This window comes from Phyllostomus discolor, chromosome 8, assembly GCF_004126475.2.
Source record: "Phyllostomus discolor isolate MPI-MPIP mPhyDis1 chromosome 8, mPhyDis1.pri.v3, whole genome shotgun sequence".
Lineage (NCBI taxonomy): Eukaryota > Metazoa > Chordata > Mammalia > Chiroptera > Phyllostomidae > Phyllostomus > Phyllostomus discolor.
The window spans coordinates 108,154,283-108,182,278 of NC_040910.2; the positions used below are offsets into that span (position 1 = coordinate 108,154,283).

A 27,996-nucleotide genomic window follows, 5' to 3' on the forward strand; every position below is an offset into this window, starting at 1 on the left:
GAGAGTAGCCTTGATGTGGAAAAGCCAGCAGGGCAGAGAATGACGACTCCACCGTTTGGCTTTGAGCGTGTCCGGAATACCAGGGACAGAGTGTTGAATATGAGGGCTGGTCCCTTAGGGCATCACTAGGCAGCCCTGTGTCCGTCCTCACAGCTGCTCGGCTCTTGGATTCTGGTGGGCCAACCACATGCTGATTTCCGACATCAAGGTTGTGAGCGTCGAAGAGAATCCTGGGGCCAGCTTCCACTCACTAGCGACCGAGTCAGTAATTAATGTTGAGATTGTGGAAGTCACTTCTGCCCTCTGAGTGTTCAGTTTACTCATCTATAAAATAGGGCAAATATCCTGCCCTTCCTACTCACCCAGAGGAGCATGGATAAGACAGTCCTCCAACCCCCCCCCCCCCCCCGGCACATGTAAAGGGACAGCTCTCTATGAATCGGATTGGGATGACATAGGTGATGGCTGCCGGCGGCCAGGTGCCCACCACGTTCATGATATTGATCTGTCCCCACACACGAGCAGGTCTGAGGCATGCAAGAAAGAGTAGGAGGCGAAATTCCTTTGGAGGACCTGCCATCAAGATAGTAGAGTCACTATTTAATACCTGGTTCATTTGGCCCGATCTCTTCATTCACCCACCTGCACCTCGGTTACCCTCTCTGTACAATGGGCTAACACTGCAGGTTGGGTGAGAATAAAAGGAGAAAACTATGCAAAGATCTATTATTGTAAAGCTACAAGAAAACCAAGGTGTTCTTGCCTTCTCCATCACTCAAGGGAAATGAAACTAATAAAGAATGGCTTCCAGAGGTTTGGGAGTGTAGTGGAGGGCTTGGGGTCCCCAGGAACCTCCAGGGGAACAGGTGCCTCTTGTGTCCTCATGCAAGCCAGGCCTTGCCCTGGTCCGCTTCTGGTTCCGACAGTTAGCTGGAGGAGGTAGGTGAGTCAGGGTGAGGCAGTGAGCAGAGACCGACTCTGCTCTTGGGGCGAAGTGACAGGCAAGTTGAGGTCTGAAGGAGGCGTGGAGCTCTTTTGGCAAAGGGAGCTATTTCTTGGCTCTCAGAAGCCCAGGGGAAAGACTTTTGCAAGTGAGTCAGCTGAGCCCAGGATGCTGAGATGCCTCGGGAGGGCCTGGCTGGGCCCACTTTAAACTGATAAGAACGGATACTACACTTGATCTTAGCCAAAAGGCCGGGAAGCGACTGGGCCCGCTTTAGTAGACACAAAGGGAAAAGCCTTGGGTTCCACACTCCAGGTGTTGATAAGAGGAGATTGATCTGGCACTGGCCTGACAAGAATGCCAAGGTTTAAAACCCAGACATGAGGGCCAGGCGCAGAGTTTTTGCCTTGTTTGGTGGCAAAAGATGTTTCTAGGCCGATATGAGTGGGAGTGGGAAAGGCAACAGTCTCTGTGCTCTCGTGAGCTGTGTGGATGTCTCACTGTTTCTAACAGACGAGACCACCAACCCCAAATGCTCAAAGGAGGCAGAGGGAGGCACATTCTTTCCCCTGCACCCTCATCACTGCACACGCTTTGCACCTAGGTATGGCATTAGCTGTTCTACATAAAGACTAATTTTAAAAGGACCTTGAACCACATCCAAGACTTCATTCTTGTCATCATTAAATGTGAGCCAGACTTTAAGATCTGGCCTAGCACAAGCCAAGCACTATGAAGATGGAAAAGTTTGCACTGAGTTTATCAATAAGAAGGTCACAGGTGGCCTTGGCAGGAGCAGTTTCAGAGGAGTGGCAACAGCCAGAGTGAAACCAGCCAGGGTAAAAAAAAGAGTAGGAGAGATTTACATGATGATGGGAAGGAGCTGATCCAGAATGAGCAGTTGAAGATTAATAGAGGGGTGTGGTTATCAGTTAAATGAAGTCCCCAAAGAAGGCGAGAGGTGAGTGGTCAACCATCTCCCTTTGCCCAGCGGGGACTGATGGGTTTAACAGAATATGGGACTTTCAGTTTGAAAACCAGTCCCAGCCCTGGTTGGTGTGGTTCAGTGGACTGAGTGCTGGCCTTTGAATTGAAGTGGTTTGATTCCCAGCCAAGGCACATGCCTGGGTTGCGGGCCAGGTCCCCAGTTGGGGGCGTGTGAGAGGCAACCGACAGATGTACCTCTTGCACATCGATGTTTCTCTCCCTCTTTCTCCCTCCTTCCCTCTTTCTCTAGAAATAAACAGTCCTGCCCTGGCTGCTGTAGCTCAGCGGACTGAGTGCAGGCCTGCAAACCAAAGCATCACCGGTTTGATTCCCACTCAGGGCACATGCTTGGGTTGCAGGCCATATCCCCAGTATAGGGTGTGCTAGAGACAACCATACATTGATGTTTCACCCCCTCTCTTTCTCCCTCCCTTCCCCATCTCTCTAAAATAAATAAATAAAATCTTTAAAAAAATAAATAAACAGTCTTGGGCAAACAAGGATAGATTTGATTGGTCATTCTGGTGAGAGAGCATGGATGAGCAGTACAGTATCAGTCTGGACTCTGGAAGGGGACCCAGCTCCTCCAAGGAGGCAAAGAAAGAGGAGAGGGGCACAGATGCAGGGAAGTCTGTGGATTTTACAGTGGAAGTTGAAGAAATCTCCTTTTTGTAGCGTCTCATTTCCCCGGGAGGTAGGAGATAGAATCACCCGCTGAAGAGTCAGCTTCACACTCCATCTGCTGCCTTTGCTGCTGGGCCAGAACACAATAGGTACTCACTAGAATCAGCCAAAGGAGTCAATAAATGAATGGGATGAGCGATAGATGTTGCAGGGTTGGGGCACTCATAGGAGCAGACCCTGAGATGGAAGTAAGCGTGCAGGAAGTTTACTGGAGAATGCTCTTAGAATTAACACCCGTGGAAGAGAAGAAAAGGAAGTGCGATTGGGCGTGGCTGGGAGCTCTGAAGCGGGAAGGTTTTCCAGAGTTATCCTGAGTTTAAGCCCCATGCCGATCAGTCATTGGAAACAGGCATCCTGAGAAAGGGGCGGGACGTCTGGCTCGCAGAGGCGATCCCTGGAGGGGGCCGGTAGCCGAGAGCCATCTGCTGGCAGCACTCCCAGCGGCTGGGAGAATAGTTCCTTAGTCCTGGCGGAGACCTGGCCAGGGCATCGCAGCATCCACCACAGGATGTGGACGTTTATGGAGAGTGTGAGAAGCCTGAAATAGCTGCCATTGGGGTAGTACAATGGTGATTGTATGGCGGGCGCATTAGGTACTGAGTGAGCCATTGTCCTGCTTGGAGGAAGCACTCAGGGTGGCCTTGGAGACAGCAAGTTGGTGACTGCTGGGGGAGTCCAGGAAGGCTTCATGGAAGAGCAGGCAAGGAACCTGAGCTTTTAATAATGAGCAGGTGCTCTGCAGGCAGCTGAAGTAGCCTAGGGCCTAGCACACCCACCCCTGGTTCTGAACAGGCAGGGAGAGGTCTGTAACTCTCCTGGTTTAGGCAGCTGTCTTAGTCCGGGGTGGGGTTCCTCACTCAGGGAACAAAGGGACCTGTGTCCCGGGGTGGGGGGGGTTGGGGGGGCGGTTGGAGAGGAACCCTTGAATTTGCTCTTCACCATTTCACAAAAGGCAGGAGCCCCACCCCTGCACCAGCTGCCCAGGGAGCAGCCTTTGTAGGAAGGGGTGTGTCTGGAGACTTAGGGGAGGAAAGACTGATTTGGCTGGGAGCCAGTGAGATTTGACAACTTCCCCTGCTCTAGAGCGTGGCCAGTCAAAAGGGCTGTTCCCAGTAAGGGTAAGCCCTGCCATCTTGGGTAAGTTAATTCGGCTCTCCGTATCTCAGTTTTTCTCATCCAAAAGATGGGCATGGCAATAACAACTGCCTTGTGGGATCATTGTGAGGTTTCAATGGAATAGTACATGGTACATCAGCTGCTGTTGTAACTTAGCTGTTGATATGAGATGGGAGCACACGGTGTTCCTCCATCTCCACTGTTCCCTAAGCCCTCGGACAAAAACAGAGAAAACCCTTGGCTGCCAGGGTGTTGTAGAACCTTTCCAAACATGATAGAAGTAAAAAATGTAAGTGTCCACTTAGTCCAGCTCCCTCAGAGATAACCAGCTCCTCTCGGCAGTCTGGGAAGCCTTCCCTGCCCCTCTGACAGCACCGTGTCCTCAATGTACCTGTATGATCACTGTGGGCACCTGGAAGCTCTGGGGGGTTTCTTACCACCTCGGGATCCCCCACGCCAAGCCAGAGCCTGGTGTGTGTGCTGCAGGAGTTCATTAACACTGACGTGAAGCCAAGCAAACAGAGGCAGGATCAGATGGGTGGGCCAGGGTCTTGGGCGCACCCCGTGATCTCACTCTGGACTGGAGGCCACAGAGCAGAATGGTGGGGGAATCCACACTGGAGACTGGACCCAGGTACTCCATTCTTAATACTTAGCTCCACATCCTGGGTACCCCAAACCAGCCCCTCTCCTGCTGCCTGGCATTCTCTGTGGGGTCACCGGGGCGGGAGAACAACCAGGTGTCATCATCTTCTGTGATGATCATTATCACCATCCCAGGCATCAATGTGCAGCCAAAAAATTTTAAAGATTTTATTTATTTACTTTTAGAGACAGGGGGAGGGAGGGAGAAAGAGAGGAGAGAAACATCAATGTGTGGGAGATACACCGATTGGTTGCCTCCTGCACGCCCCCAACTGGGGACCTGGCCTGAAACCCAGGCATGTGCCCTGACTGGGAATCGAACAGGCGACCTTTCGGTTCTCAGGCTGGCGTTCAGTCTACTGAGCCACACCTGCCAGGGCGCCAAAAGAATTTTAAATCGTGGAACTCAGGCGACCTGGGTTGTAATAATAAAAACGCATTTGCATTTTGCTTTATAATTTACAAACAGGTCCTCACCCACTGCCTCACCACAGCCTTCAAGTAAATATACTTTTATTATCTGGCTCCACTTTATAGATGGAGAAACAGGGGCTCAGAGAGGTGTCTTTTCCTGAAACCACGAGCTCGGCCAGGACCTGCGTGCTTCCGTCTCAGCTCCTTGCGCGTCTAGCGGGCCCTGCTGTCTCTCGTTCTAGGCATCCTGCCGCCTCTCTGTGTCCCGTTCTTCCGGCTGTGCAATGGGAGTTCCCTCTTTGTGGTTCTGGTGGATGGGACAGATGGGTCGCATGTGGAGAGTATCGGGGGGCAGGCGGCCCTCTGGCCCTTTTTCGTCCAGCCCTCCCAGCTTCCGCCTCTCTGTAACCCTGCCACCTCTCCCGGCTCCAAACACGTGCAGGCAGTTCACTCTCACTCCATTTATCACCTCATTTGTAGTATTTTAAGGCTTCTTACCTGGAAAGGAGTGAGGAGCTCGCACTTCCAGTTCCGGTTTTTCAAATATACCGTCATTGCTTGTGAAAATCACCTTATTAACTGCATCTAACCTGCTACAGCCTATGGGGCCACCGAGATAAATAAATGCAGAAGGAACCAGGGCAGGGGAGACAGCGCTGTAGACCCTGGCGATTTTCTGCCGGCCCTGGGCGATCCTGGGACTGCTGTCAGTGTCAGTAGAACTTGCGTGAAGCCCAGAGTAGCCCTGAGCAATTGGCCGCCTTCTCTGGAGGCTCGCTTCCTGCCTCTCCCTCTGCTGCACCGAGATCCTCCCAGAAACGGCCCCCGTGCCTCCGCAGCTCCCCTGTCTCCTGGATGCTTGTCCGGGATTGATTCTCTGGGCAGCTCCCCCTCCGAGCAGTAAATGAAATATTGGTTACCAGGAGTGAGGCAGGAGGCAATTAACCCCTAGACCTCACCATGGTAGATGTGTTTGTAGCAAGCTGAAGTGGCGAGAGCCCGGCGCACCTGCCTGGCTTTCCTGCAAAGTCATCCAATTAGGGCCGTCCCCAGCGGTGGGCTCTTCTACCCCTCTGGTCCCCCTGACCCCAGAAACCAGGGCAGCATCAGCACCTAGGGCTGGCAACAGCCCCGGGCACCGGGTGGCCCGCCTTTCGCTGTTCTTTGTGTGGGCGAGCTCCAGGGGCTCCTCCATCCTCACACCCCCTGGCGGGGACATTATTCATTAATTAATCACGCATCTTCCTAAAACGGAGGTGGCCTGGGGAGGTTTCTTCCTTCCTTCCTCCAGAGTAGGGTCACCATTCTACCTGTGCAGTCTCCTTTCTGCTACCCAGCCGGCTCTGTGCTCTGGAATGTTCCTGTGCCAGAAAGACCCCTGAGGAGGAGCGGGGGACACATTCCCTACTTTCAGGGAACTTCCAGTCTGAGAGGAACACAGCGCCCGTGCTCAGAGAGCCCCCGGTTGGATTAGGGGGCACAGTCTATTCTTTGGGGAACCCCCAGTTCCAGGGTCTGGCCTCCGAAAGCCCTAGTTTCATAGAAAAAGTATAATGTCTACCCTCAGAGCCACTAAGAGAAAAGCCACGATCTGCATCCAGGAACCCCACCCCCCAATCCCCATTCTCAGTGGAGATACTCACATTACCCTCAACTCACTCAAAAGACACTGCTTTGAGGGCCCCCCACTCTGATGGAGGACGCAGAGACCTTGCCTTCAAGAAGCTTCCCGTTCTGATGGTGGAAACACAGTCCTTGACCTTGGGTGTCCCAAGTCTGAGGGGGGAAAGAAAAGCAGACTTGGCCCTGGGAGAGCCCCTGTCTGATGGAGAAGACGTGTCCCCAACAGGTCTCCTTGCAGCTAGGATGCTGCTCAAGTGACAGGCAGCTGACAACGGGCACTGCTGGATACTTCCGGTGTCCTGCACAGAAAGAGACCGTCCTTGGCTTCAGTCCAGCCCCAGCTGTGCCACCAACTTGCTGCATGACCATGGGCAAGTCACGAATTTTCTTCAGACCACGATGCCCTCATCTGCAAAACAGACACTTCTGGCTCATCTCTCAAAATGACAGAAGGATCGTCCAGTCACCAGAAAGAAAAGAAAGCCAGCCAGCCAGCCAAGCCAGCCAGGCACTCCCTACAGAAATGATTAACACGCTCTCTGTCGTAGCAGAGGTCCTAGCCCAGTGCCTGTGGTTCCTGGGGAGGACCGGGGTGCCCCCAGGTGTGGTGGCCGGGTAATTCTGGACTAATGTGGCCATTAAAAAACCACAGGGAGCTGTGGGCAGCACCGGGGGGCCGGGGGTGGGGGAGTGCTGTCTAATCTAATCATTCTTTGCAGGAAAATTCTCGTTCCAGCCCGATCCGCCAGGGGTTTTATTGGGTTTGTGGGGACCTGCGGATTTCAATCTCCAGACCCCACAGGGAAGGAACAAGTATTAAGCTAATTTTATTAAATGGCCACAGCTGGCAGTAGGGGGAAGCAGGGGAGAGAAGGGAGGATAAAGAAAGTCATTCAAGTCTACCGGCCATGACAAGGGCCCATACATGGAGCCCGACTGGAAGGGAGGCCGCCCCTCTGTCCTGTCTCTCCAGCTGAGCCGGCGGGATGGGGGGTGGGGGAGGCCAGATGGCACCTTTCCCTCAATGTAGAGCCTTGGGATTCTCCAAAAGGCTTACCCCACGGCCGCCTCCCGGGGCAAATGCTTGTGTAGACTCCAAGCTGCCGCAGGGCAGGGGTGGGGGGCAAAGGGCTGAATGTGAGGGGGAGGGCGACCGAGCTCGCTCCCCTCCTTCCTCAGTTTTGTTTGGGAGCCCCCAGATCCTTATGAAATACCGTGTACCAGGTGAGAGCATGGTCTTTGGTTCAAATACTGGCATTTGCCTCTTCCTAGCTCTGCAGCCTCGGCAAATGGTTTAACCTCTCCAAGCCTTAGTTTCCTCATCGTTTCAGATAAAGTAACTGTGTCCATTAAAGGGCACGAGAGCATGTCCTCACAATCCCTCCCCTACCACGCATGCACACACACACACACACACCCATGAGGCATTTATACAATTCCTGCATGGTGTCTCATACAGAGTGGGTGCTCTCTAGATATCAGCAAGTGCTATTTAGAAACGCCCTAACTGTGTGATTGTCACAGCCCCAGTTACAGGAAGCGAGGGAGGCAGCGGCAGGGTGACGAGGGTTAGTGTGTCATCTCCAAGGAGCAGGGCTTCTCGGATCCAAGTGCACCCCCAGGACTCAGGGACCGTCGCGATGAGCAAGTATTTAACTGCCGGAAGAAGGGTGCAATCTCCTCATCCAGCCTCCCAGGGCTCTGGGGAGACTCGAGGTGACATACCTGAAAGCGTTTCTGCAAACTTTAAAGTGCCGTATAAATAATAAAAGCTGTTTTTATGGAGCACATACGTGTGTATCTCTTTAATCCTCCGTCAGGTCGGGTAGGTCACCTGTATTTTATAGATGAGGCCCAGAGGTGAAGCGCTTGGATCAAAGTCAACCGGCTTTCGGTGAGCCTGTCACTAACCCAGAACTGAGTCGGAGAGGAGCGACTTGCCCAGGATCACAGATGGTGGCACAGTGGCTGAGAACCTGCGCCTCTCAGCCTACACTTTGCTGTGCCTTTGGAGTGCTGGCGCCACTTTCGAAGATGAGAAAATGGAACTTATCAACCATGGAGGGGGAGGGTGTCATTGGGCGCCCCCCCACCCCCCGCGTTCCAGCTGCCCAGGTTCGTTTAGGCTGTGGTGGGCACTGGGACCCTTGGACCCTGGAGCAGCTCTGACTGGGGGGCCCCCGGGCTTCCCCCAGGTTCTTGGGTAGCTCCCGGCAGACGCCTTCCTACCCACCGGGTGGAGGAGGGCGAAGTCATGTTCCCCTCCCGCAACTCCTTCTCACGGCACAGACCGAAATCCAGCGGGGTGGAGGTGTTTTTATTAGAGCTTTGGTCAGACAGGGCGCGACTGGGGACCGGCTTTAGGGGGTGCTGAGGAGCTGTCCAGCTCCCATCCCACCCCTTCCCCAGGCAGCGCCACCCCAGAGCCGGAGCGAGAGGAAGCCTGCGCATCCGAGCCCGGGAAGCTTTGCTCGGGCCGTCCGCAGGCTCGGACGGGCTGGCGGGAAGGGTGGGCAGTCAACAGTCCTATTGTACAAATGCACAGCGCAGGCCGGGGAGGAGCGGTGGACGCCGCCTGCCTCCTCGGGACCACCAGGACGGAGCACGTGGGGCCGGGCTCTGCAGCCCGGGCGGTAGTGAGGACGGGCCGGGGCATCTTATCCGGGGAGGGCCGGCAGCAGGGCCAGGCAGCGAAGAGGTGGGCGGGGGTGGATGATCCTCTGCCCGGCAGGATGGACGGGGAGCCCCGGGGGGGTGGTCGGGACGCGGGGAGCTCAGTCGGAGTAGATGATGAAGCCGGAGAACGTGCTGTATTTGTTGCTGTTGCCGCCATGCGCTTTTCCTCCGTCGAGCTTGATGAAGACCTCGTCGCCCGCGTCCAGGTGCAGGATCACGCTGTTGCTGGCGTAGTCGTAGTTCTGGTCTGCGTCCTGCGCGATGGCGCTGGCCCGCACCTGAGGGGGGTGGGGGAGGGGGAGGAGGGATGTGTGCCAGGGGTCGGGGAAGAGGGAGGGAGGTGGGGTCACAGAGGGAGGGGAGCCGTCAGGGGTGAGGCAACGACAGGGGAGGCCCTGGAGGCTCCAAAAGCCCCACCTCCAGCCCCATCAGGGCTCCCGGCCTGCTTCTTTCCCATCACCCCCGCCCCCCTTTTCCAATCCTAACGTGCGTTTCAGGTGATTACAGGGGAGCCCTGGATTTCTAGGGCTGCTGCCATCTAAACTGGGGGTCAAGGCGGGGTCTGCTTCCTGGACTTCTCTGGGTCTCAGCATCCGGCCCGCTGAGAACCTCGGCAGTGCCTCCAGGACGGCCCCACCTGGACCCTCTCCTTGCAGAGAGGAGCTCTCTGCATCCCCAAGGGTGGAGGGCCCTTCTTGCTCATCACTCCTTCCTCTCTGCACTCACTGTAAGGACACCTTGCCTTCCAGCCACAGCCACCTGCTCTCACGTCCGAGGACAGACACAGGGCACACACCTTGGCCCCATTTGTCAGGGGACTGGACCGCTGTCAGGCTGCTGGTAAGCAACCACCTTGCTACCGTGGCCTAAAATTTGGACTCCTTGTCTGGAGTTCATTCTGGAGTCTGTCACACCAGAGCAGCGAGACGGAAGGCCTGGTCATTATCCCCCCTCTGAAGGCTCAGACTGGGCCTGGCACTCACCTCCGAGGAGCTGCAGCCGCCCTACCTGTGACCACTACCCCACTCTAAGAGGAGTTTTGACTCCTGTCTCAGCCAGCGGTGGCGCAAAGAAAGTGCACGGGAAGAAGGGAATCCTTACATCCCTCTGTGGCCCTCAGTCTGGTCTGATATCCTTGCTGGTCCTTGTTTTGATGGCGGAGGGGAGGGTTAGGTAGAACAATGGGGCAAGGGGGCACCAGCGTTTGGGTCTGAAGCTGGCCACCCGCACTTGTGTAGGCTCTGACTGTAATCAAAAGATATCGAAGGCGGGCCGTAGTTGACAAATTCCCTCCAGGCATTCCATTTCCACGGCTGAGGCAGCGGCAAGGCCTCCACCCCAGAACCTGGGGGGGGGGGGGGTTTCTCCAGGATATCCTGGGTGGTCCGTGGGACGACTGGGGCCATCTCCAAGGTTCTGGCTCGTGTTGTGGGGAGGCTGCACTGCGTGGGGCTCACTCAGCCAGGCTCCTCAACAGCCCCACTCCCTCTCACCGCATTCCTAAAAACAGCTACCCCGAGGGCTGACAGTCTGGGCTGTACCAATCCAAATTAGGGGAGGGGCCCACCTTGCCCGGCTGGAGGTAGAACTGCAGGTCAGCTGTGCGGAAGCTGCTGACTCAGCGGCCGTGCTGCAACAGGAGGACCCCATGTATTCACGTGCGGACTGCCACTTGGAGCCCGGATCCCTCCAGCCGTCTTCTCTCCCCTCAGCCTCGTCTTCCCCAACCCGGGGAGGCACTGTCTGGGGGCACTTGGCTGGGAAAACTCAGGGTCCACGTGAAGGTGGGGGAGACAGCAAAACGAGGGGGAGACCTCGTTTGTCAAGATGTTCAGTTTCGCTGTTTAGAAAATGGATGGAGAAGATCCTGCCTCACCACTGCCACCTTTAAAACGCCTTTTGATGGCGGAGAGAATTTTTAATCTTGTTGGGGCTTTGAGCTACTAGGAAGGAGCTCGAAGCCAGCAGCCAACTTCTGGATTGTTCCCTGGGCCCTAATCACGGTGGTGTTTATTATTACGCATGCATTTCATTATCTTCGCTAATAAATTACTACTAATAACAATTATTTTTATTACCCAGATTAATTTAGCCTTAACTCATTAAAACAGTGTGCTTGTTAATAGCGAAACCCATTAGAATACAGTCATCTGTCATCGGGAATCTCCTGGTGATGTGACAGGCATCAGAACTGTTATGGTTATGTTTATTATTTATTCATCACCATGATCGTTGCTGTGATTATCCTAATTATCCATGGAGGCAGGGGGAATTTATGCCCTTCCGTGCTTAGATGCGGAGGGATCCAGGAATGGAACCCAGGGGTTCTGCTTCTCTGCCCCAGACTGGGAACGGCTGAGGCACCGGCTCCTCCTGAGGACCAGGGGACAGTTTGGGGAATTGAGGTTGCTATGGAAGCTGGAAAGCAAGTCTGGGACTTGCCAGGAGGGGGCGCTGTAGAATCACCTCTTTAAGGGCTACTAGGAAGGGAAACTGAGGCAGTGGTCTGACCAGGGGCCTGGAAGGGGTGAGGGAGAACCCAGGAAATGCGTCCTTGCCCCCAGGTCATCGCTGGGGTCTTGGAAGTTCAGGTGTGCCTCCCAAAGGCAGCTAGCCTCATCTGCAGGGGACACACATTCACTGGGTCCCCACTGGGCCAGGCGCTGTGCCCTGTGCCATCTGAAAGGCATCAGAGGCCCGAGAGGAGAGCTGCTGGCCCCTCTTCCACTATCGGGCGAGAAGCTGATCTCCAGTTAGGTCTTAATACCACAGCCCTCAACGTATACACCCCACCACCTCTCATCTCACTCAGACTCACCTCTAAGCTCCTGCCCATTTGCTACACTCACCTTCCCGTAGGCCCCAGCCTGTCCCCACACAGCCCCCATCCCCCAGCCCAATTTATCCATTTCATGTTCTCCTCGACCCATCTGTGTATCTTAGAGGCAGCTGCGGGGGCTCACCCCACCCAGCGTACCAGCCCCAACGAAGAGCTACTTCCCCTGGCTCCTCAGGTCCCCATGTCCTAGTAACTAGGGCTTGGTGCCATCAGGCTGTGCGGTGGTGACTCAGAGCTACCCCTGGGGAGAGGGGCCTGTGGGACTCAGACAAGGACACACAGGGGCCGCAGCACCAGGCCGGAAGGTGGTGGCTTCCCTCCTCTCCATCCTGTCCAAGGAAGGGCCAGAGCACAGATGCACCTCTGCCTTCCTGAAGAAATCCTGGAGGCCTCTCTGCAGGAAGGGAGCCAGGAAGAAAAGCACAGAGCCCACGGCTGCCCCTGGTCTTGAACGCACGGAAGGTGCAAGCTCCCCTCTCCTGTTCCCATCCATTGCCCAGCCCTGTCGCCTTTTCCTCAGCTCCCTTGAATGTCCTCTTCTGCCTCTGAGCCAATCGTTCCCTACCTTGACCTTTTTTTTTCTCTCTAGCCATGCCCCTTCAACTTGGGGGCCCAGGTTCACCATCCTCTTCCCCGACCAGGTTGGTCTGAGCCGGGGCAGGTTCCACCGTTATCACTCCCTCTGGCCAAGGCACTGGGGGACAAGAGCTGCCACTTGGGCCTCCAGCCCTCCTCTAACGCAGTAATCGCTGGGGTACTTTACTGCGCAGTCACGTCTGTCTCCCCTGCACAGACCACGGGGTCCTGGAGGGCAAGCATGCCGAACCCCTGGAGCCAAGCCCCAAACCTAGCTCCTAGTGGGGGCTCAACACGAATAGGTGGAATGATTAGGGAGATGAAACGATTCTCTTAGATAATCTGGAAGGAGAAGTCACCGAGGATGTGGGAGAGGGGGACATCCACCACACTATTTGTCTTTTTTGGGGGGAGGGGAGGGAGTGGTCCGAGTAACTGTTACAATGCTGGGTTTTGAAACCCCCAGTTAAAGCCACCTCCTTTCTTCCACTGGCCTGTATGGTTCTGCCTCCTGGTCAGGCTCCTGCCAAAGCCCTGCCCCTGCTGTGAGGGACAGAAGAGGCTTTTGAGTCTGTCTCACCTCCCAGTGACTTACGCAGATGCCCCTGCCCTAAGCACACACCGTGTGTGGGGCCTCCTCTCGCCTCACCTGGGTGGCCCTGCTGCAACCTCCTGAGGTGACACGGGGTCCAGAGCCCACTGGTGGTCTGGTGACCACTTACCTCCCTCTCCAGACAAGCGAAGCCCCCAGCCCTCTGAAATCTCAGCTTGGTGCCAGGCCAAACTTTTTGGGGGAAAGAAAGAAATTCCATTGATGAAGGTGACATTGCTGCATCCCTTATTTGTGATTAATAAGGGGAATCGTGGAGCTGTCTGCAGAATGAACCCTGGCAGGATACTGGGGCCTTCCTTTTGGTCAGGAACCAAGGACAAAGAGGAGAGATACGGGAAGCCTGACAGACACAGGTGGGAGAGAGACACCCGAAGAACAGGGGGTGGGGGGGGGAGTGGAGTTAAACCCAGCAGAGGGACACCAAAAACCCAGGGAGAGACAGATAGGACTGGTGGACACAAGAAAGAGACAGGCACAAGAGACAGAGAGATAGAGAAAAGAGGCAGGGGAGGGGCGGAAACCAGAGAAAGAAGCAGGCGGTGGGGAGAGAAGGGGGGCACTACTTACAAGCCCCTGGTGGGCCAGCTTTTTGCTGACTCCCACCCCCAAGCCAGGGTCTGCCTCAGGGCAATGCTGTTGTGGGAAGGGTTCCATCGGAGCCTTGGGTCTCAGTTGCAGGAGGTTCCCTCCAAACTCCCACCAGCCTAGCTTTCCTTATGGCCTGAGCAGGTCCCCTCTTCCCACAGAAATTCTGGGCCTGAGGACCTCCCCCAGAGTCCCCCAGGCCACAGTGATCTGGAAGCACTGGGGAGGGAGGGCTTGCCAAAAGGGAAGGGAGATGGACAAAACTGTAGCCGTGGGGCAGGGCTGGGACGAGATTGGTCCTGGGGTAGCAGTTCCAAGAAGAGCACCTCGCGCGTGCACTGCAGGTCCTTGTACCAAAGACCCTGCATGCTTGACACCTTCCAGCTGTGATCTCTGGGGTGGGGACAGGGAACTAAGAGCGTTCCCCCCACACTCCAGGAGTCAGGAGTTGCTGCTGGGAAACCCAGGGGAGAGGGAGTTTTCACCTCTTTGCCCAGCCTCAGGAGGAAAAACTTTGCTCCGCCCCCAGGCCACATTCTTGCTCCGGGGTTCTTACACAGTGACCAGGGGCCCCCCCGCAGTCCTGGGTTTTGAAAAGGGCGTCAGATCGGCCCAGTGATCCCTTTCCAAGGGAGGGGGGTGGATTGCAGCTAAGGCTTTGCGCTCCAGGCTCCCTTTGCCTTAGTGACCAAAACATCTACAGTTCGCCTTCTCCGCTGGCTGGCGAGCACAGCCATGCACCTGGGAGCCCACAGGCGCTGGAGCTGCCTTCTCGAATCTCGCTCCCCCCCCCGTTCCCTCCCCCCACCCCATGCCCCGCTGGTGTCATCCAGACCCCCAGCTCTCAGCTGCCTTTTCCCCAGGGCCGAGCCCCCAAGGGCCAGTCTGCGCTCCCGGGAGTCCTCCGCTCCCCACTAGTTCGATTTATCTCCCGCATTTCCATGCCGCGCGGGTGCCCAGCAGCAGCGTCTGCCTTGGAGTCGGCGCCCAGGAATCGAGGAGCCAGCCCGGACCGTCCCCCGCATGCGATGCCCGAAGCGCGGCTGCTGTAGTGTTTTCGCCTGCGCTGGCCGACTCCGACCGGGTACCCATATGCCTCAGGCTCCTTGCGCTCCCTGCCCCAAGGCCAACCCCGTGCCCCCGCTGGGCCCACCTGGCCGTTCTTGCAGAGGTCAGCCCACATACTGGTGCCGTCGCCGCCGCGCATGAGGACGTGGTAGGTGAAAAAGTAGGTGCCGGGAATGTTGCACGTAAACTTGCCGCTGGTCGCGTCGTAGTTGTTGCCTAGGTTGGTGACCACGTCGTCAAACTTGAGCACCTCGTAACCCTCGTGAGGGTTCTTGAGGCCAGCGTAGAAGGCCACACGCGGCACCGTGGTGTAGGTGGCGGTGCTGATGGCGCCACTGCCCCCGGCTCCCGGCAACCCGGGAGGGCCGGTCTTGCCCGGCTCACCCTTCTCCCCTGGCGGCCCTACAGGGCCTGGAGGACCCGGGTCCCCGGGGGGTCCGGGGGGTCCAGGTTTGCCTGTGCGGCCCGGCTTCCCCTGGGGGCCCTGCACCAGCGTGGAGGGCGGGGGCGCGCCGCTCTGCTCGCTCAGGGCGTCGCCGCCGTCGGGCCGCACGCCGGCGCCGGGGCCCCGCGCGGGGTAGGGGTCGCACACCATGCGGCAGGTGCCTAGCATCTCATAGTGGCCGTCCGGTCCGCCCGAGCTCACCAGCACGGGAATGAGCACCACCAGCACCAGCAGCATCACCACGCCCGCGGCGGCCGCCAGCAGAGTCTTCCGGCCGGCGCGGAGCCTGGGGAGAGCCGGGCCACCCGGCCGCGCCGTCGGGGCAATGGTGCCGGCGGGCGGGAGGCGCGGGCGGGGAGCCCGCGCTCAAGGGCGGTCCGGCGGGGCTGCGGGCATGGGGCCGGACCCGGGGCGCCGCGCTGCGCTGGATGCGCTGCCGAGGCCGGCCGCCGGGTCCTGCCTCGCGCCTCCCTCCCGCTGCGCGGCCGGACTGAGCGCGGCAGCCGCAGCCTCCCGCCTAGCTCCTCCCGCCTCCCAGCGTGGGGGCCACCGCCCCCTCCTTCCCGCCCCGCCCCTCCCGCCCGCTTCGCTCGACTCAGCGCCCGCGATGGGTGGGGCTGAAGGCGGAGCCAGCGTCTAATTGGGCCGCGGGCGGTAGGGCCACGCCCACCCGGAGGGGGCGGGGGCTAAGGGGCGGTACCGCGGAGGGGAGGACCAGAGGCTGGAGAGGCAGGGAGAGTGAGGGAGCGAGCTGAGGAGGGGGCGTGAGTCTGAGAAGAGGTTCCCTTAGGGAAGGGGAGAGGAGGGACCAGAGAGCGCATGGAAGAGAGGGCCCCCGGGACAGTTAGAGCCGAGGGAGACTGGGAGAGGAGAGGCCTCGAGGGTCGGTTACAAGAAAAACCAAGAGAGACAGAAAGACGCGAAAGGGGCCCCGGTCTGCAGGAGGCGGAGGCGAGGGGGGCACAAAGAAAGAGATTGAGGGGAGGACGGAGAGGGGAACAGAAGGGACGAGAAAGAGGGTTACGAGGGGGGACCAGAGGAGGAGGCAAAAGGAGGGCGGGGAGGGGGCCATTCCGCACTCAGGACTCGAAGAGCGCCATCCGGGAGACCCAGGGGAGAGCCTGCCTGTCGGGGTAACCAGCGGGCCCCGAATACTAACAGCAGCCGCCCCCTCCTCTTTTCTGGCTCCTGGCTGTTCCCGGACCCGCCTTCCCCGCCGAGAGGGGCAGAATCTTCTCCCCTCCTCCCCTCCTTTGACCCTTCCTCACCGAGCTCCAGGCGAGACCAGGCTGCTTTATCCTGGGGGGCGGGGGCGGGGGCGGCGCGCCTCCATCCTCCTCTGATCATTTTTCCTTATCTTTTTTTTAGACAGGGAGAACTGGGGGCGCTAAGAAAGTGGGCACCTCACATTATTTCTTCATTCCGACCAGTACCAATATGTCCAGCCTCTCAATGGGAAGGTTGAGCAACACCCAGCTCCTCCTCCCCAGCCCAGCCTTCTCAGCACGCCCCTAATTCTTTTCCCCATCAGGTTGTAGGAGACAATTTTCCTCCTCAAGTGCAGGAAAGTGTTTAGGTTGCATAAACTGAAATGTGTCGGCTTCCATAAAAATATTTGTCACATTATTTGAGGCCCAGCTCACGCTGCTTCGCTGCTCCTCCTTGGCCCTCCTTTATCCAGCCCACCCAGGCGGGCTCTGCCTTTTTGGAGGTCTCTGGTCACTACTAAAGGATCATCCTCCGGCCTCTTTCCTTTCTCCTGAGAGGTGCCCTCCCAGTTCACACTCCACCCCTGCTGACCTGACACCGGGTCCTTCTGATGCCCTGGCTCCTGCTACTCGAGGCTGAGATGGCTCAACCTCACCCGGAGCTGGGTGGGCAAAAGGGACAGCAGGATACCAAGTGGGGGGGCTGTGATTGAGGACCTCCCAAGCACTGATGGCTGATCCCAGGTTACAGTGACACCCACGGCCAAGGAGGGAGCTAAAACAATCCAGCAGGTAGCATTCATTCAGGCCTTACTATGTGTGTGCCAGGCCCCGTGTTGAATGCCATAGACATTGCGGTCACACTGGATCCTCACACCAATCCGTAGAAATGAAATCCATCATTTTTCTCATTTTACAGGAGCTCTGGCAAATCAAGAGATTGCCGTGAGTCACACAACTAGTAAGGGGTAGAGTCGGGATTCAAACCCTCAGCCTGGCTCCGTGCTCTTCCAGTCTCCACCTCTTCACGTCTCCAGGCGCTGTTCACTGCCCGAAGGGAGGAAGGTGTCAAGTGCAGGGGGCGGGGCGCTCCGGGCAGCTAGCGCTCCCCAGGCTCGGGAATGATAGTCCTCAGGTCTCGGCTGCCAGTCGGGCGCCCTGTCCCCCACCGCGGCCTCCCCCAATAGGAGTCGCCGAAGAGCGACAGCGCTGGTGACCCGAGGGACAAGTGCGCGCGGTTGTTCGCATATGATTTGTATACCCCGCACCCCCTTGGTTCGCACGCAAACAGGTCCCTCCTCCGTTTTGCCGCCGGGGCTCGTCCGCCCTCCCCCGCCCCGCGAAGCCCTCCCGGAGTCCGCTTGAGAAACCCCGGCGGGCCGCCCGAGGCCGAGGAGGGGCGGGAGCACCCACCGCCCGCGCCCGCCCGGGCGTCCAAGGCGGCCCGCCCCCGGCCCAGGAAGGATGCCTGCTCCCCTGGCGCGGCGTGGCGTCTCTGTCAGCCCAGCCGGATTCTCCCCGCTTCGCTGGAGTGGAAAATAACGGCTTCAAACTTTGCAGAGAGGAGCTGGTGCCAGCACTTTAATTAACAGCCATCTTGGCCTGTGAGCCTGGGCCAGTGGCCCGCGTCTCCCGGGCTCGCGGGGCCCTGCCCGGGTCCCACCCAGGTCCCGAAGGCCGCGCACCCTCGCCGCGGCGTCGGGCGCCTCTTTCCGAGGGAGATGAGGGTCTGGCTGATGGGGGCGGGTGCTACCTGGCGGCAGAGGGGGGGGCGGGGGAAGGGGGGAGGGGACTGTTCTCAGCTTAATACCTAAGGACCCCCAGCACTCTCAGAAACCAACCCACCCCCCAAACTCTCTCAGCCTGGCGGTTGAAGATCCTAGAATCAGAGACCAGCGGGGCGTACCCATCCCAGCTGCTGGTTTTTACGCTAGTCGTTAACCTGCAGCGCCTCGAGTGTTGTGCTCTGGAAAAAGGGTTGCGAGGATTAAATGAGATATAACGAATGGAAAGCTTGGGGCTCGGTGTCTGACCCTTGTAATGTACCCAGTAAATGGTGGCTAAGAACATTATTCCACCTCAAGGCTAAGAAGCCCATCCAGCACTTCAGGCCTCGGGTCTTCTCGGATCTTCTGGTCCTGCCTTCTTCCCACAGACTGCTGTGCTTGGCGCTAGCAGGAGAGGACAATGGCCTCTCCTTCAAGGTGCAGAGGCAGGACCGGATGAGTGAGGAAGGGACCTTGGAATTCCGGCTCCCAAGCCTTTTCCTCAAGAGAGAGAAATATCAATGTGTGGTTGCTGGGGGCCGTGGCCTGCAACCCAGGCATGTACCCTGACTGGGGATCGAATCAGCGACACTTTGGTTCACAGCCTGCGCTCAGTTCACTGAGCTATGCCAGCCAGGGCTAGGGAATCCAGGTTTTCAGAAAGGGGAAAAGGTGAGCCAGGAGGGAGGGCAGAGCAGCACTCTCTGTAGCGAGGATGTGTGAGTGCTGGGGGCTGAAGGTGCAGCTCTGCTTCTCCCCTGGTGAGTGGGAACCCCCCCCACTCCTAAAGCCCCATTGCTCCAGGGGTGGGGAGAGGGCGCGGGTCATTTAGGGGGTGTGGAGGGGGCACGAAAGTCGGTAAGTTCTGCCTTTATGTATCCCTGACTTCAGGAAGCTGGGCAGCTCTCCTGTGGTGCCCTGGGGTTCTTTGCACAAATGTGAGTGGGTGTGAATGTGTCAGACTGTGTTCGTGTTCGTGTGTGTCTGGGCTGGCGAGTGGTGAAAGGGCGTGCTGTGCCCTGAGTCATCCGCTGGCAAATCCGTATTCATCTGTTCACTCAGTAAACATTTACTGAAAACACCTAGTGAGGCTTTGCCAGGTGGTGGCGGCGGCCGAGTGTCCAAAAATAAGTTAGACGTAAGCAGTACCCCCCCAGGAGCTCACTCTTTGGCAGGGATCACAGAAAGGAAGGAATGTTAGATGCTCTGATCATTATTGCAGCTAATATTATTTTTTTAACGCTTACTAAGTGCAAGATCTAGTTCTAAAGTATTTGATGTGGATTATCTCATTTAAACTGACCAACCTGTTATTAGCATGGACTTGAAACTATTACACGGCTTATGCCATTTAACATGAGTAACCCCAAGAGGGAGGCACTCTTGCTTTCCCATTGTACAGCTGAGGAAACTGAGTCTTTTTTTTAAGATTTTGTTTATTTATTTTTAGAGAGGGAAGGGAGGGGGATAGAGAGAGAGAGAAACATCAACGTGCGGTTGCTTGGGGTCATGGCCTGCAACCCAGGCGTGTACCCTGACTGGGAATCAAACCTGCGACACTTTGGTTCACAGCCCGCGCTCAATCCACTGAGCTACGCCAGCCAGGTGAAACTAAGTCTTGGGTAGAGGTTTGTCGTGGGTGTAATGAAGCACAGCTGGAAAACGCCCTGCTCAAAGGATTCCAGGAAGGCTTTATAGGGAAGGCGTCACCTTCCCACTTATCTATCCATTCATCCATCCGCCTTCCATCCATTCTATAAACCAGTAGTAAGTGACCGTCCACCATGTTGTTAGTATCACAGGACACAGTGTTGATCATGAAGAGACTTCTGACCTCATGTGGTTTTCAGGTGATGGCCGGAACCTGGGCGATTGAACAAGCAGCCGCTGTCTAGATTGACAAGTAAGCTGCTTGGGAATGCGTGGGGTGCTGGGGTAGCACGCAGCTGTGTTGCTTGAATTCATCTGGAGGCAGGGAATCGCGGGGAGCTTCCCAGAGGAGGTGATATTTAAGTTAAACCCTGATGGAAGGATGACACGGTGAAGAGGCTGGCCAGCAGAGGTGGAGGAGAGAGGGAAGGAGGGAGGGCAGATTATTTCCGGCAGAGGGAACAGCATGTGCTAAGAACAAGTTTGCGGTGCCTTATGGGCTGTGACAAAGAATGTATAATTTATCCTGAAGGCAATTAGAAACTACTGAAGGGTGTGGAGTGAGTGATACAATCAGATTTTTCAGATTAGAAAGATCACTCTGGCGACGGTGGGGAGCAGGGATTAAAATCGAGTAAGAGCGTCATAAGGAGAAGAGGCTGGAGGCGGCTGCAGTGGTCCAGGCAGGAGCTGATAGTCTCCTGATCTGGATGGGGTGAGGGTGGGCGGGGGGCTTCCAGGTTTCTGGAAAGATCTTGAAACGTTTATGAAATGAATTAAGGATGAAGGAACGTTGTTGCTTTTTCCTGGGTACCGATATGTGCCAGGCACGTGACATGCTCCATTTCATTTAATCCTCACTGGACGTCTAAGAAATAAGCGTGTTGGAGACGAGGAGGCTGAGGCTCAGAGAGGTTAAGTAACTCGCCCAGATGGCACAGCTGGTGAGAAGGAGAGTCAGGATTAAACACCAGGCCTGTCGGACCTCAGATTAGGGGCTCTTTACCACGTGGCCCAGCAGGCACATACCCAGCTCGGAAAGCGAGGGAAGGGAGAAAAAACAGCTTGAGTCAAGGCCAGAAGTATAAAAGACATTTTTATTTTTTGGTTTTCGGTTTTGACAGTGGTCTACAGCTCTGGCTTGGGCGGGATGGAGAGCTGGGTACCAAGAGGCAGAGGCTGGCCCTCAAGCCCCCGTTAGGCTACCAACTCTCCGTGTGTGTTTGGGGAAGTCTCGTCACACCGAAGGGCTTCTGTTTCTTCCTCTGGGCTGGAGAACTGTCCAGGGCGGCTCTGAAAGGCTGTGATTTCGTGTTAAAGAAAACTCTCCATTGACATCCATTCACATATCTTAAATCCCTTGATGACATTTAAATCCAGGCACTTCTCAGTACTCCAAGGGAAAAAGCCTCCGTAATTTCAGCCCCCTTCAGGGTGGGGGGAGGGGCATTTGGGCAGAAAGAGTGGGAGAACGGAAGTTGCGTTGTGGTTTGGCAGGGGGGGCGGGGACACACCACAGTGAGCCCAACCGGGCTGGGACTCAGAACCCCTGAGTCTGGCCAGGTCTCAGTTCAGAGGTTAGTGAGGAACCCTCTTCAAAAGCCCCTCCCCCGGCACCCCGTAGCCTAAGGTTGAGAGTGGGGTTAGGAGGCGGAGCCCAAGTACCCAGGTCATAAGCAGATTTTCTCATGCTCCCTCACCACAAAACTCTGGGCCTTGTGCCTGGGGGTCCCAGAGTGATGCCCGGCTCTGGGCCGCCTCCTCCCCACCCTCTCTGACCTGCCGCTGTCGGCCACCCATCCCAAATTCAGCTCTAGGGAGGCAGCCCCATAAAGGCCCCTGCTGTGGGAGGGGAGACCTCATGGAAGGGGCCTTCTCCCCTCAGCCAAGCCTGCATCTCCCGGCTGCATGTATAAGTAATGAGGCTCCGCAGTCCCAACAGGAACCAATATAATGGAGGGTGCATGGGGTCAGCCTGTGAGACAGATAGCGGGACGCGGGAGTGACAGGCAGTGCAATTATGCTGAGCCTCCTGCAAAGGCGCAAAGAGAGGAGCCCGCCCGGCCAGCAAGCTCTCCAGCCCCCTCCCACAGGCCTTGACTCTTCCAGAGACCCTAGCCCCCAGCCCCAACTTCCGGGCAAGATGGGGGAAGGCAGGGAGGAGCAATGGGAAGAGGGGGGTATGGAGGAGGGACTGGGGCTGGCCGGCAGCAGCTGGTTTTCCTGGGTTCTGGGGAATGCACCCCCACCCGCATCTGCAGATGGGGGCACCCGGGAGAAAGCCACCTTTCCTCCAGGATAACCAGGAAGGCTTTGTTCTTTGTTGGAAGACCCGTCCTCCCTAGGAAAAAAAAAATCTTTTCTTACATTCCCACCCCAGGAGAACTACAACTTAGGGTCTAGAAAGGTCTTAGCATCCCCTCCTTCAACAGACGGGGAGACCAAGGCTCAGAGAGGGCAACTGGCTTGTCCAAGGCCATAGTCCTGTCTGAGGCAGAGCCAGATGGGAGTCCTGGGGGTTCTTGTCAGGCCCCCACTGGTGGGGGTCAGGGGGCAAGGGGAAGACCAGCTGATTGCTCGCCCCAGTGCTAGGTGGTCCCCACAGACCCTCTGAAGTGGTAGCAGAGTGAGAGGGGGCTCAGGGAGTTCTCACAGCCAGGTGTGGGGGTTACCACTCCAGCAGCCGCAGTATTATGGGAGAGCTCAGGTCAGCCGGGGTTGTGGGCGGCCCCGCCCTCCATTCTGTGTTCAGAGAGAGGCCTTTCAGCACTTTAGCTCCGTGCCTTTGAGGACAGCAGTGACTGAGAGATACCTCGGAGGTGACAGAGCAGAGGTGCTTAGTAATTGTTCATTGAAGCAACCCCCTGAACAGGGCCAGCTTCACGGAGGCGCAGCCTGGGCAGTGGCAAAGGCCCCGTGCTCAGAAGGGATCTGTGCTTGGTGTAACACTCTGCTCTCCCGGCCTTGAAATCCTTAACAATTTTAGAACAAAGGTTTTCATTTCACGGGGGGCCCCATAAATGGTGTAGCCGGTCCTGTCCTGGAACGAGAGATATGGTTTGTTCTCGGAGGGGCTCTCCTGGTCCCACCGTGCCCCAAGCTCACCCCAAGATGCCCCCAGAGGACGGGAGCACAGAGCTGGGAGATGCTGGACTCGAATGGGCTTCCCTGGGGGGTCCCCATCCTGCAATGGCTGACTACATGTGTGGGCATGGGGGAACTTGGCTGCTCCTTCCTGTCAACCTGGATCTCAGCCCCAGGCCTGCCCTTTGCCTCTCTGTCCATCTGGGTGCTTACCGCCAACCTAGGCCAGGGGTGTGTCTGCAGGGGGTGCCGGGCCGCAGGACTCCCGATCTCAGCTGGACTGCCCCATCACTGGAGAGCCGTCACTGGCCCCTCTGCCTACTCTCCCCCCCTCCCCTGCTAGGGGCAGGAGGGGCTGGCGCAGGGGTGGGGTGGAAGGCTTAATTAGCAGCCCCAGCCAGGCAGCAGGCGGTGGGCACAGAGCAGGCTGACTTTTCCTGCTATAGATCTGCTCTCCGGGAGAGGTCCTAGCCGGCTGGCTTAGGCTTTGGCTGGGCTATTTTAGGAATATTCTTAACTCTTCCTGCACCGCTGCGGTGACTGGACCTCTCTTCCCGAGCACACGCCAGCTTCGGGCTGCGCTCCTGATCCCTCCTCCCAGCCCCTGCTCTTCCTCTCTGGCAGCTGAGAAGGTCACAGTTTTCTCGGGAGTGGGGCCAGTTGCCTGTCACGAAGGCAAGTTCCCATCTCAGGTCTTCTGAGCCCCTTTTTTTTGGCCCTGTCCTGTGCCCCCTCCCCGCCCCACATCAGAGCTCTGGACTGAGATGAGCAGATTTGAGCATCGCCCCAGCCCCTTCCTTCCAGCTTATGAAGTTGGGGAGTTAGCCCTTACCCCTCGCAGTGAAAGCAGCTAGCCCAGGCCCCCAGAAGGAAATGGAAAACCACAGCCCTGCCCCCCACCCTCTGGCAGAGCAGCGGGCCCCCATCTGCCTGACTTGGATGCCCCCGTTAGGGTGTCCACCCAAGTAGCCAGAGCCCCACAACGTCATGGGGTTCCCTCTCCCTGTTTTAGGCAGAGGGAACCCCATCTTCTCAGACAAATCTAGGCCAGGACAGAGGCATCACATGTACAAGGCCAAGGGGTGTCCCACTGGGGGCTGGGAGGGTCCAACATGAATAAATCTGAAATCCTAGGCAGGATAGGGGAAAAGATGTCCGTTGGCTTGGTGTCCGGGGTTTCTGTGTGCAAGCTGGGCCTGCCTGAGCTGGGAGGCCCAGGACCGCAGGACCCCAGGACCCCAGGACCCCAGGACCCTGGTGCCATCCCTCAGGCACACGCCTTTTGGAACTGGGAGTTGGAAGCTGCCACCAAGTGCTACTGGAAAACTTAACCAATGACTCCACAGAAATGCCCAGCTGCTGGAGGTGTGCTTGACACCAAGGCAGGCACTCAGTACAGCGGATCAATAATCAATAATTAATCTCTGTCTGAGAAGGTTCACCAGGTGGCCTGGGCCACGGTGTTGATGGACCAGGACAAGGGAGCCCTTCCCCCAGGTCCCACCTAACTCCCCCTCCTCCAGGTTGCCCCAACCAGCCCAGCTCCAGCAGCGACAGGGCCGGCTGGGGGAGGAGGGAGGAGCCAGGTGAAAATGCTTTAGTTCCCTCGGGGACTACAGAGGGGGCTCTTGCAACAGAGGTCCCTGGGCTGCAAGTCCTCCAGTCTCTAGTTTAAGAAGACTCAGAGGGACTTAGCAAGGTGTCCTGGGGAAGATTTTGCATTCAGAGAGACAGTACCCTCTAGGGACTGAGGGAGAATTCTCAGTGTCTTTTAAAAAGTAAGAAGACCCCTCCCCGCACCCCTAATTGAGAGACATGCTCAGGGGCAAGAGGTTGGCTAGGAAGGGCGTCCGTCCCCATCGGGCGGGGACGCGGCAGGTTTCCCGGGCAGAGGCAGGGATGAGGGGCTTTCTGGCTCCACGGTTTCCATGAGGGCATGCTGGGGCACACAGGCCAACCTTGGGCCACACGAGGTGCCGAACCCAGGCATCCTGGCCCCTGCCTCTTGGGTGAAGCCTCGCTTTTGTTCCCTCCCCTGCTCCCCCGCCTTCCCTCCCGTTAGCTTCCCGGCCTGGAGCCCCAGCTGGCGGAGGGTGTCTTGCTCCTCAGCAGCTGGGATTTGTAAATATTTATAGGAACACGGAACACATCAGTAGCTGACAGGCCCGAGGAGCGGACGGGGCCCTGCCCAGAGCTCAGCAGCTTCGTTCTCCCTTCCCCACAAGCTGACCTGATTTGGGGAGCCCAGGATGACAGAGACGGGGGTAATCACGCATGGTGTGGGGCTGGCGGGCCCCACATTCAGAAACTCGAGCTCCAAGGATGCGTGTGTCTCTCTGCTCCGCCTCCACCCTGAGTCACGCGCATCCTTCCACCCCCAACCACCTCACACCCCGGTGCCACACTGACCCTGCCCTCACACACATTCTTTCAACACTCGTGTACACTCACTGTCACACTCGTGCATGTCTGCACACGTTTTCTAACTTCCACATCCATGTCGATGCTCCCTCTCATGCTCACACCCTTTGCACACACGCCGGTTCACTCGCAAACCCACTGGAGCCCCAGGTCCCTGCCACACTCCCCACAGGTCCTAATCACAGGTCTGGGAGGGAGCCTCCCGTGTCCTGTCTGAGGTGGTGTGTGTGTTGGGGGGCAGGGAGCAGGAGGGAGTCCACACTGAGGTCAGGGGGTAAGGAAGGGAGGGAGGAAAGAGTGGACGGAGGGGTGGACCAAGAGCCGTTCGGAGCTTACAGCAGCCCTGGACAGAAGCGAAGCAGAGACAAAGGAAAGGCAAGAAAATGGAGACTGACAAGAGTCAAGGCAGATGGAGCAGGAGCTGGGGACCGAGGGACCCCCCCCCTGACACTGAAAAGCTGTCACGTTGCTGCTCCAGTGGCCTGGGAGACCAGCAGCAACCCCGCAGATGGAGCCTCTCCCCTCTGGATCTTGTCACTGCGGCTTTGCTCTGCCGCTTGGGCAGCCGGGAGTGGTGACAAGCAGGGAAGACAGTGCCCAGGGCAGCTGGCTGTTGGGCCCTGGCCCCGCTGACGACTCACCCATCAGTGCCCATCTTGTCACCCACAGGGGCCCAGATGAGACCAGTGGCCAGCCTGGCAGCCCATAGCTCCCAGAGACACAGCGGGGGCAGAGGCAACTGAACCGTGCTATGCTCACCGAGCAGTGCTCACCAGACCTGGCCCAGACCCCTGGCCTTGGAGCTGGCCTTGGGAACCATGGGCTCCCTCCTTGCTCCCAGACACCCGGGACCCACCAGGCATGGCCCGGAACCAGCGCGTGTGGCAGGGCTCTAGGAGGGGGTTGGGGAAGAAAGCCGCTGTGAGAAACCAAACACGTTTTGGCATAAACTTTTAATTTCATCTCCTTTACTATGCACAAGAATGAGGTCCCCGCACCCTCTCTCCCCGGATGCTGAGTTAAGGAGTCGTTCTCCTCCCCTGAGCTCTGGCTCAGGGTGTTGGTCCGGGAGTGCCAATCAGTCTGTGCTCGGCAATCTGGGAACAGCCATTTCTATGAAATCGGAAAGGCAAACAAATAGCAATGATCACAAGCAGGGCAAATTGCACCGACTGCTGTTTTCCTGTTCGCTTGTTTGTTGTAAGTCAGTGCGGCTTTCCACCCGTGTCCTGATTGATTCATGCTCTCACAGGTCCATTCATGAATTTACTCAACAGCCCTCACTCAGCCAGGTGCCGGCCCCGTGCCGCGTCCTGGGGGCCGGTGCAAAAGCCAGACGAGGTTCTCACCTGCACAGTGGTAAGAGTGGATGGAACCTGGCTGGTGTAGCTCAGTGGATTGAGCGCAGGCTGCGAACCAAAGGGTCGCCAGTTTGATTCCCAGTCAGGGCACATGCCTGGGCTGTGGGCCAGGTTCCCAGTGGTGGGCCACATGAGAGGCAACCACACACTGATGTTTCTGTCTCTCTCTCCCCCTGGGGCACAGGGAAGCTCCATGTGGGTGCCCTGCTGGGGACCCGGATGTCCTGCTCCTGCAGCTGGATGCTGGAAACTGGCACGGACGCCCTCTCCTGTCCCAGGACCGACATTTCCTGTCCCCCCCCCCATCTTCTGCCTCTGCAGGTCTGCCCTCCCAGGCAACCAGGCGCTCTGAGAGTGGTGGGAAGCGTGTGAGTGTGAAACTGGAATCTCAGCTTGGATGCTCACTGGCTGGTGACCTCCAGCAAATCATTCATCTTTCCAAGTCATAGTTTCCTTCTCTGTTAAAGAGCAGTAACTGGCCCTGGCTGGTGTGGCTCAGTGGCTTGGATGCCAGCCTACACACTGAAAGGTCGCTGGTTCAATTCCCAGTCAGGGCACACGCCTGGGTTGTGGGCCAGGTTCCCAGTTGGGGGTGTGTGAGAGGCAACCACACATTGATGTTTCTCTCCCTCTCTTTCTCCCTTCTCTTTAAAAATAAATAAATAAAATCCTTAAATTAAAAAAAAGAAAAACGCAGTAACTAATACCCATCACAGCAGTACCATCAGCATCAAATAGGGTTAAGTATGTAAAGATGGTGCCTAGCACATAGTAGGGCCTCAACTCATGCCAGCCCCTTCCCTGCCCCTTTGCCCATGGTATACACTGAATCTCTCCTCCCTGGCAGGCGGAGAAAGCTTGGGGGCAATTTGGGGGTGCAGGAGGACCCAGCATTCCATACACCATGAATCTGCTTCATGTCGTCCTCCCAAGAAGCCTGGTTTTGCTCTGTGGGGAGCCTCTTATTGGGGAGGCAGAGGGTGGCAAGGTCTGGCTTTGCCTCCTGGACCACCTGGACATTCCAGAGGAACATGCCCTTTCTTTACTGTTTCGTTACCCCGTCCATGGCTCTCAAGTTTAGAAAAACACTAGAGTGTGTGTGTGTGTGTGTGTGTGTGTGGTGGTTGTGAGGTGGTGATGATGGTGATTAGGATGGAGATGATAGCGGTGGTGATGGAGGTGATGGTGATGGTGGAGGTGGTGATGGTGGAGGTGACGGTGATGGTGCTGGTGCTAGCGGAGGTGGCTGCGATGGCGGAGCTGACGATGGTATTGGTGGTAGTGGAGGTGGG

At 57.2% G+C, this 27,996-nt stretch overlaps 1 protein-coding gene and 1 pseudogene across 1 annotated transcript; both read right to left on the bottom strand.

Annotated features, from left to right (window-relative positions):
* Positions 1-1,040: 1,040 nt before the first annotated feature.
* On the bottom strand, positions 1,041-1,206 carry LOC114504471 (annotated as a pseudogene).
* Positions 1,207-8,708: 7,502 nt separating this feature from the next.
* On the bottom strand, positions 8,709-15,697 carry C1QL1 (complement C1q like 1). The gene is made up of 2 exons (XM_028520845.2): positions 14,855-15,697; positions 8,709-9,366 (listed from the first exon to the last, which is right to left on the bottom strand). Exons 1-2 carry the CDS (start codon positions 15,449-15,451, stop codon positions 9,187-9,189), a joined length of 777 nt encoding a protein of 258 aa, XP_028376646.1. The 5' UTR covers positions 15,452-15,697; the 3' UTR covers positions 8,709-9,186.
* Positions 15,698-27,996: the final 12,299 nt, after the last annotated feature.

Coding starts and splice junctions, on each gene's coding strand:
- C1QL1 (XM_028520845.2), bottom strand. CDS start 15,451: ATGCTGCTGGTGCTGGTGGTGCTCATTCCCGTGCTGGTGAGCTCGGGC. Junction 9,367..14,854: donor ACCTCTGCAAGAACGGCCAG/GTGGGCCCAGCG, acceptor CACCCCCCTCAG/GTGCGGGCCAGCGCCATCGC.